Source organism: Galeopterus variegatus, unplaced genomic scaffold (assembly GCF_000696425.1).
Source record: "Galeopterus variegatus unplaced genomic scaffold, G_variegatus-3.0.2 Scaffold7402, whole genome shotgun sequence".
NCBI classification, from domain to species: Eukaryota; Metazoa; Chordata; class Mammalia; order Dermoptera; family Cynocephalidae; genus Galeopterus; species Galeopterus variegatus.
Genome location: NW_007733513.1, coordinates 91,147 through 100,723, shown reverse-complemented (window position 1 = coordinate 100,723; position 9,577 = coordinate 91,147). Strand labels below are relative to the sequence as shown.

Sequence of the window (9,577 nt, the reverse complement as noted above, 5' to 3'; positions counted from 1 at the left end):
GGTTAAATATCTTGCCAATATCATACACCAGGTAAGAATCAGAGTTGGCATATGAAGCTAGACAGTATGATTCATTTCAAAAGTCTAATAGAAGCCACACCTTTTGCATTTAGTTTCCATGCCTTCTACTCATATTTGATTTATTTTCTGGTCCAGGAACCTGCCACTGTTAAGGAGAGTAAAATGCTTTCATTTTATCAACCATTATGTCTGGGGCCAACAGCTCCAGCCTGACTCCAGGATTCTTTATCTTGAATGGTGTTCCTGGGCTGGAAGCTGCACACATCTGGATCTCCCTGCCATTCTGTTTCATGTACATCATTGCTGTTGTGGGCAATTGTGGGCTCATCTACCTCATCAGCCATGAGGAGGCTCTGCACCAGCCTATGTACTATTTCCTGGCCCTGCTCTCCTTCACTGATGTCACCTTGTGCACCACAACTGTACCCAATATGCTGTGCATATTCTGGTTCAACCTCAAGGACATTGACTTTAATGCCTGCCTGGTCCAGATGTTTTTTGTCCACATGTTGACTGCGATGGAGTCTGGGGTGCTCATGCTCATGGCCCTAGACCGCTATGTGGCCATCTGCTACCCTTTACACTATTCTGCCATCCTCACCAACCCTGTCATCGCCAAGGCTGGTCTTGCCACCTTCTTGAGGAGTGTAATGCTCATCATCCCATTCACTTTCCTCACCAAGCACCTGCCCTATTGCCGGGGAAACTTCATCCTTCACACCTACTGTGATCACATGTCTGTGGCCAAGGTATCCTGTGGCAATGTCAAAGTCAATGCTATCTATGGTCTTATGGTTGCTCTCCTGATTGGTGTATTTGACATCTGCTGTATCACTGTGTCTTATACTATGATCTTGAGGGTGGTAGTGAGTCTGTCATCAGCAGATGCTCGTCATAAAGCCTTCAGCACCTGTACATCTCATATTTGTGCCATTGTGATAACCTATATCCCTGCTTTTTTCACTTTTTTCACTCACCGTTTTGGAGGACACAATATCCCCCATCACATACACATAATTGTGGCCAATCTTTATCTGCTTCTGCCTCCTACCATGAATCCAATTGTTTATGGAATCAAGACCAAGCAGATTAGGGAAGGCGTAATCAAATTTTTACTCAGAGACAAGACAGGCTTTGCCTAAGACAAATAGATTATAAGGTAGATATATTGCTTGACGTGGAGGACAAAATAGTGAAGAAGAAATTCATAAATATGTGAATAAAATGGTTAAAAACATGAGTCACTCTAATATATAGATTTTCTGAAGTCTGTGCAAATGTATATTACAAAATTTTTNTGAATCATAAAGTGGTTAAATATCTTGCCAATATCATACACCAGGTAAGAATCAGAGTTGGCATATGAAGCTAGACAGTATGATTCATTTCAAAAGTCTAATAGAAGCCACACCTTTTGCATTTAGTTTCCATGCCTTCTACTCATATTTGATTTATTTTCTGGTCCAGGAACCTGCCACTGTTAAGGAGAGTAAAATGCTTTCATTTTATCAGCCATTATGTCTGGGGCCAACAGCTCCAGCCTGACTCCAGGATTCTTTATCTTGAATGGTGTTCCTGGGCTGGAAGCTGCACACATCTGGATCTCCCTGCCATTCTGTTTCATGTACATCATTGCTGTTGTGGGCAATTGTGGGCTCATCTACCTCATCAGCCATGAGGAGGCTCTGCACCAGCCTATGTACTATTTCCTGGCCCTGCTCTCCTTCACTGATGTCACCTTGTGCACCACAACTGTACCCAATATGCTGTGCATATTCTGGTTCAACCTCAAGGACATTGACTTTAATGCCTGCCTGGTCCAGATGTTTTTTGTCCACATGTTGACTGCGATGGAGTCTGGGGTGCTCATGCTCATGGCCCTAGACCGCTATGTGGCCATCTGCTACCCTTTACACTATTCTGCCATCCTCACCAACCCTGTCATCGCCAAGGCTGGTCTTGCCACCTTCTTGAGGAGTGTAATGCTCATCATCCCATTCACTTTCCTCACCAAGCACCTGCCCTATTGCCGGGGAAACTTCATCCTTCACACCTACTGTGATCACATGTCTGTGGCCAAGGTATCCTGTGGCAATGTCAAAGTCAATGCTATCTATGGTCTTATGGTTGCTCTCCTGATTGGTGTATTTGACATCTGCTGTATCACTGTGTCTTATACTATGATCTTGAGGGTGGTAGTGAGTCTGTCATCAGCAGATGCTCGTCATAAAGCCTTCAGCACCTGTACATCTCATATTTGTGCCATTGTGATAACCTATATCCCTGCTTTTTTCACTTTTTTCACTCACCGTTTTGGAGGACACAATATCCCCCATCACATACACATAATTGTGGCCAATCTTTATCTGCTTCTGCCTCCTACCATGAATCCAATTGTTTATGGAATCAAGACCAAGCAGATTAGGGAAGGCGTAATCAAATTTTTACTCAGAGACAAGACAGGCTTTGCCTAAGACAAATAGATTATAAGGTAGATATATTGCTTGACGTGGAGGACAAAATAGTGAAGAAGAAATTCATAAATATGTGAATAAAATGGTTAAAAAGATTATAAGGTAGATATATTGCTTGACGTGGAGGACAAAATAGTGAAGAAGAAATTCATAAAAGATGTGAACAAAATGGTTAAAATCATGAGTCACTCTAATATATAGATTTTCTGAAGTCTGTGCAAATGTATATTACAAAATTTTTCTTGTGAGCAAAGGTCTGCCAAAGTACCAAATGCAAAGTAAGGAAGTAACAGGCAAACACATTCCTTACAGGGCTTATGTTTTTCATAATGGTTTATAGACTCAAATATCCAGTCAGACCAGAAAGGTAATAAAATGAGGAATGTAGGCCTGGTGTCAATCTATGCATTATGTGTAAGAAGAGGAGGCTGTAACATCATGGAGCAGGAATGTCCTCTCCATAAAGTACAAATTATACCCGAACCAAGCACATAGTTATCATGGAGTAACATGAGCCCAGTGTTACAATATATTCTAGTATTTCTTAAGACAAGCTAGATTTAGATGTTTTATGAAATCTTGTAATTTTGATTGTTGGCTAAATGTCTTTTAAAATATGCTATAATTCATTCAAGAATGTCTAAGAGTTCTTTCTTCCAGTGTCAGTACTTCGGGACTTTCATTTAAAATAGATCAAAAAGCAGGCAGAAGCATTCAGCTACTAGTATATATCATCATTCATTCATTCATTCATTGAGACACTAATTTAGGTAGTATTATTAATCATACCTTGTATTTAACGAGATACAGGCAGAGTTGAATATGACATAGTCCCTGGTGTCAGGGTACTAAGAATCTAGAACTCTGGGTAGAAATACATGAGTAAAAACACATATAAAAGAGAAGAGATGATAAAAAATGGATGCAATTTGAAGGAAACAAAAGTTAATAGGAAAAGGTTGGAGGATACGTAATACAAATTTTGGATTCAATTTGTACCAAGGTGTAAACCCTCTGTCTTTTAATTTCTAACCACTAGGTTTGAACAGTCTACTTAATCTTTCTACATTTTGGCTACCATATTTTGTTTCAAATGTGTTATGTATCTGGCTTATTAAATTATCTAATGCAAAAACAAAAGCATGTATTATAATTTCTGATTTAATTAATTGTACCTGACATTACTTATAAGCTATTAGTTTCAATTATGACTTATTCTTAACATAATAATCTGAGGAGAAATCTTCCCAGCTTTACAGGCAGTAGAAAATCAGATTCATATATGTAAGCTTTCATAGAGTTCTCACAAACATGTCAATATCAACCAACAAGTCTTTTGGGTATTCTCTATATGCCTGGCTTTATGTTATGCATTAAGAAATATAAATGGATACAAAAACACTAGTGAGTTCCTCATCTAGTAGAGATATACAATGCAATGGAATGATTACTATAAAATGATAACAAGATAATTGCACAACAAAACTTATGAAAACCAAGAGAATATTTTCGGTATCTATCAAAGGTAGTGAGTAAAGACTTTACAGTGAAAGTAGTATATGAGGTGAATCTTGAATTATACATATGAGTAGTCTACAAAAAGGAGCAGATGGAAATTATTTGGAAAAAATTAAACAATATATGCATAATATTAAGGCTAAACAAAGAATAGCAAGTTAGTATGCTTGGAGGTAAAAAAGATGGGAGGAGGAGAAAAAGATGGGTCTAGAAAGGTAAACATAAGCCCTATCAAAAAGTGGCTTTTTTAGCAATCTTGTCATGACCCCCACCATGCCAAGCATTGCTCTTCACTTTTGAGAGATACCAAATATCTTAAAATTACCCTTAACCTTTAATCCTAAGGCAGCTTCTGCTCCTTTGGTCTCTTTCCTGTACTGCTCAGGATCACCACCATAATAACCTCTGCCTCTTAAATCCATCTTTCTCTTCTTTTCCTCTTTGTTTTCTCTTCCATAAAGAGTTTCTACTCACTTCTTCAGTACACCAACCCAGGTTCGTAGAACTCAAGTCATTCCTGTGTTGGGTAGAGATTCCACATAGTTACTTTTTTTCAAGGTTTTGACTATTTCACCACCCCCCAAAGAAATTATTTCAATATAAGAACTACATCGAGCATATTCCTTTCTAAACTGTTACAAATTTTACATATTTATTATGTTTACTGTTTATTGGATACCCTTCCCAACCTTACTCTTTAGATTATTAACCTCACTAAAACAGGAATCCTTACCGATTTTTTTAGTGAGGTGTCTCAGATACCAGGATGATTGTTTGCTGCATGTTAAGTACAATAAAATCATATCACTGGGGACCTAACCTAGACAAGGAGGGTATATTGCTGAGAAAGGAATATTTAAATTGCCACTTGAAAGTAGAGAAAGAGCCTGCTAATCAAAGAAAAATAAATATGCTAATATGATACAATTTTTAAAGCATAGTTGTAAATAATTTTTATAGCTCTCATTTTATTTCATAATATACTATAAACATTTTTTAGATTCCACATATAAGTGAGATCATACACTATTTGTCTTTCTGTCCCTGGCTTATTTCACTTAGCAAAATGTCCTCCAGATACACCCATATCATCACAAATGACAGGATTGCCTTCTTTGTTAAGGCTGAATAGTATTCCATATGGTATATGTACCATATTTTCTTTAACCATTCATCTGTCAATAAACATTTGTGTTGTTTCTACCTCTTGACTATTATAAACCGTAATCCTATAAATATGGGTGTGTAGATAACTCTTGGGGATACTGATTCAATTTCCTTTGGATATATACCCAGAAATCAGATTGCTGGATCATATGATAGTCAAATCTTTAATTTTTTGTGGAACCTCCACAATTTTTTCCATAATGGCTGGATTAATTTACATTCCCATCAACAGTGTAAAAAGATTCCTTTTTCCTTGTATCCTCACCAGGATTTGCTGTCTATTGTCCTTTAAAAAATTAAAATCAGAACCCATGCTTAGGTGAGCCCAGCAGCACAGCAGCAGCAGCACAGCACCACATAGCTAGATGCAGCCCCTCCCTACTCTTTGGTCCCAGAGGGAGAGCACCAGTCCACGGGGTCTGTCCCACCGAGTTGTGCCCAGAAGAACAGCATGGTGCTAGAAACTCATGCTATGACTACAGATTCTGGAACAGGAACCAAGATGGTTAAACATAACCACCATCACACCTACTGTCAAGCAAAGAAAATTCACCCCCACAGTAGCAACCAGGGCCACTCTACAGCCAACTTCAGTCTAAGAGAAGAAGCAAACCCTCTACCAAATGACCAAACATCAATGAAAAAATACTAAATGTACAAACAATCAAGAAGAAATGGCACCACCAAAAGAATACATTAATGCTCCAAAATCAGACTCCATGGAACAGGGAATCCTCAAAATATCTGAAAAAGAATTTTGACCAATGATCTTAAAAAACTTGAAGAAATAAAGGAAGACTAAACTAAAGAACACAATGAAACAAGAAGAAATATCCAGAACATAAAGGAGGAAAACTACAAAGAGATTAATACCTTAAAAAAGAGTGTAGCAGAACTTCTAGAAATGAAAGATTAACTCAATGAAATAAAAAACACAACTGAGAGCTTGAGCAGCAGGGTAGAGCAAGCTAAAGAAAAAATTTCAGAGCTTGAATATGGTCTTTTTCAAATAACTCAGGCAGACAAAAAAAGAAAAAAGAAATAAAATAATGAGGAAAATCTAAGAGAGACAGCAGACAACCTCAAATGCTCTAACATTCAAATTGTGGGTATTTCTGAAGGGGAGGAGAATGGAAAAGGTATTGAAAACCTACTCAAGGAAATAGTAACAGAAAGCTTCCCAGGTGTAGGGAGAGATGCACACCTTCAGATCCAGGAAACTCAAAGGTCTTCTTCCCAAGACACATTGTAGTTAAATTTGCAAAGCTCAAAGACAAAGAGATAATTCCACAAGCAGCAAGAGAAAAGCATCAGGTCATTTATAGGGAAACCCCAATCAAACTAACGGCAGACTTCTCAACCGAATCCCTACAGGCCAGAAGAAAGTGGAATGATATATTCAAAATACTAAAAGAAAAAAAATGCCAGTCAAGAATTGTTTACTCACAAGGCTCTCATTCAGAAATGAGAGAGAAATAGTCTATTTCAAAGACAAACAAAAGTTGTGGGAGTTCACCACCTTAAGAACAGCCCTGCAAGAAATTCTCAAGGGAGTCATTCATCTGGAATATGAATAATGGTGACCACTGTCACAAATACACATGAAAGAGGAAAACCCACAGTTAAAACAAAAATATCAGCAAGAAAGAGAATGAAGTTAAATCATCCCACCTTAAATTCCCAATTAACATTGAAGAAGAAAAATAAAGGGGAAATAATGATCAAAAGATATTTAAACCATCTAAACAAGAAGCAATTAAATGACAGGAATTAAGCAACACTTGTCAATAACTACTGTAAATGGGAATGGACTAAATGACTCATCCAAAAGACCCAGACTGGATGATTGGATTAAAAAGCTAACCCAAGTAAGTATATGCTGTCTTCAAGAGACCTACCTCACCCGTAGAGACACACATAGACTAAAAGTGAAGAGATGGAAAAAGATACACCATGCAAATGGAAACTAAAAACAAGCAGTAGTAGCTATTCTTATATCAGACAAAGTAGACTTAAAACCAAAAAAAACATAAAAAGAAAGACGAAGAAGGCCATTATATAATGATAAAGGGATCAATCCAGCTAGAAGCATAACAATCATAAACTTGTATGCACCCAATACCAGAGAACCCAGATATATAAAGCAAACACTCTTAGACCTAAAGAAAGAAATAGGACCTAATACATTAATAGTGGGTGATAAGAACACCCCTCTCTCAGTATGGGACATATCTTCTAGGCAACAAGTCAATGAAGAGACACAGGATTTAATCTACACCCTAGACAAACTGGACTTGGCAGATATATATGACATTGCACCCAACAACTAAAGAATACACTTTCTTCTCATCAGCTCGTGGTACATCCTCCAAGATAGACCACATATTAGGTCACAAATCAAGTCTCAGTAAATTTTTAAAAATCGAAATCATTCCAACTGTCTTTTCAGACTACAGTGGACTAAAATGGAAATAAAAAATAAGCAAAATGCAGGAAGATATACAAATACATTGAAACTAAGTAATAGGCTCCTGAATGACCTATAGGTCCAAGAAGATATTAAACAGGAAATCAAAAAATTTCAAGAAACTAAAAAAAATATAGACACATCACAGCAAAACCTGTGGGATACTGCAAAAGCAGTGCTAAGAAGCAAATTTATTATAATAAATGCTTATATTGAAAGAATAGAAAGACTTCAAATAAATGACCTAACACTATGCTTCAAAGAACTTAACAATCAACAGCAATCCAAACCCAAAGGTAGTAGACGGAAAGAAATAATTAAGACCAGAGCAGAACTAAATGACATAGAGATCCAAAAACATTAGAAAAGATCAACAAAACAAAAAGTTGGTTTTTTGAGAAGACAAATAAAATAGACAAACCATTAGCTAGGTTAACAAAAAAACAAACAAAAAAACCCAAATAACAAAAATCAGAAATGAAAAGGGAGGCATTACAACTGATACCACAGAAATGCAAGGAATCATTAGAGAACTGTATGACAACAAATAGGAAAATCTGGAAGACATGAATAAGTTTCTAGACACATACAAACTACCAAGACTGAACCAAGAAGAGATGGAAAACCTGAACAGACAAAGAACAAGCAAGGAGATCAAAGCAGTAATTAGCAATCTTCCAACAAAAAAAAGTCTGGGTCTGGATGGTTTTATAGCTGAATTCTATCAAACTTTTAAAGAGGAGTTAATACCTATTCTCCTTGAACTATTCCAAGAAATTGAATCAGACACTACTTTCCCAAACTATGAGGCCAACAAAACTCTGATACCAAAGACAGATAAAGACATAACAAAAAAAGAAAACTATAGCCCAATATCCTTGATGAAGCTAGATGCAAAAATGCTCAGCAAAATATTAGCAATCAGAATAAAGCTACACATTTAAAAAATTATGCACTATGATCAAGTGGGATTCATCTCAGGGATGCAAGGGTGGTTCAACACATGAAAGTCAATAAATGTGATACATCACATCAACAAACTCAAGGATAAGGACCATATGATTATCTCAATAGATGGAGAAAAATCATTTGACAAAATTCAACATCACTTTATGATACTCTCAACAAATTAGGTATAGAAGGAAAATAACTCAACACAGTAAAAGCCATTTATGACAAGACCACTGCCAGAATCATTCTGATAGGGGAAAAATTGAAGGCCTTTCCCTTAAGAACAGAAAGAAGACAAGGATGCCCAGTCTCACCACTTCTATTTAACATAGTACTAGAGGTACTAGCCAGAGCAATCAGGCAAGAGAAGGAAAGAAAGGGAATCCAGATTGGATAAGATGAAGTCAAACTTTCTTTATTTGTAGATGACATGAGACTATATACAGAAAAACGTAAAGATTATATCAAAAAAACTCCTAGAGCTGGTTAACAACTTCAGTAACGTTGCAGGATACAAAATATATGCCCCCAAATCAGTTGCGTTTATACACTCAAATAATCAATTAAGAGTAACAGAAATAAAGAAATTAAGCCCATTTACAATTGCCATGAAAAAAAAAAAAAAAAAAGATACCTAGGAATCAATTTAACCAAGGAGGTGAATGTCCTCTACAATGAGAACTACAAACCACTTCTGAAAGAAATTAAAAGGACACCAAAAGATGGAAAGATATTCCATGCTCCTGGAATGGGAGAATTAACATTGTGAAAATGTCTATACTACCCAAAGCGATCTACAGAATCAACTCAATCCCCATCAAACTGCCAAAGACATTCTCCACACAAATGGAAAAAAACAATCTTCTCTTTCATATGGAAAAACAAAAGACCCAGAATAGCCAAAGTAATCCTGGGCAAAAAAAAAAATAAAGCCGGAGGCAAAACACTACCTGACTTAAAATTATACAACAAAGCTATT

At 36.7% G+C, this 9,577-nt stretch overlaps 2 protein-coding genes across 2 annotated transcripts; both read left to right on the top strand.

Annotated features, from left to right (window-relative positions):
• Positions 1-206: 206 nt before the first annotated feature.
• Positions 207-1,163, top strand: LOC103607411 (olfactory receptor 52N2). The gene has a single exon (XM_008591917.1). The coding sequence runs from the start codon at positions 207-209 to the stop codon at positions 1,161-1,163; it is 957 nt and encodes a 318-aa protein (XP_008590139.1).
• A 375-nt stretch (positions 1,164-1,538) lies between these two features.
• LOC103607407 (olfactory receptor 52N2) lies at positions 1,539-2,495 on the top strand. The gene has a single exon (XM_008591913.1). It carries the CDS (start codon positions 1,539-1,541, stop codon positions 2,493-2,495), a length of 957 nt encoding a protein of 318 aa, XP_008590135.1.
• Positions 2,496-9,577: the final 7,082 nt, after the last annotated feature.

Bases quoted from the DNA above. Each gene is read 5' to 3' on its own strand.
- LOC103607411 (XM_008591917.1), top strand. From the start codon at position 207: ATGTCTGGGGCCAACAGCTCCAGCCTGACTCCAGGATTCTTTATCTTG.
- LOC103607407 (XM_008591913.1), top strand. From the start codon at position 1,539: ATGTCTGGGGCCAACAGCTCCAGCCTGACTCCAGGATTCTTTATCTTG.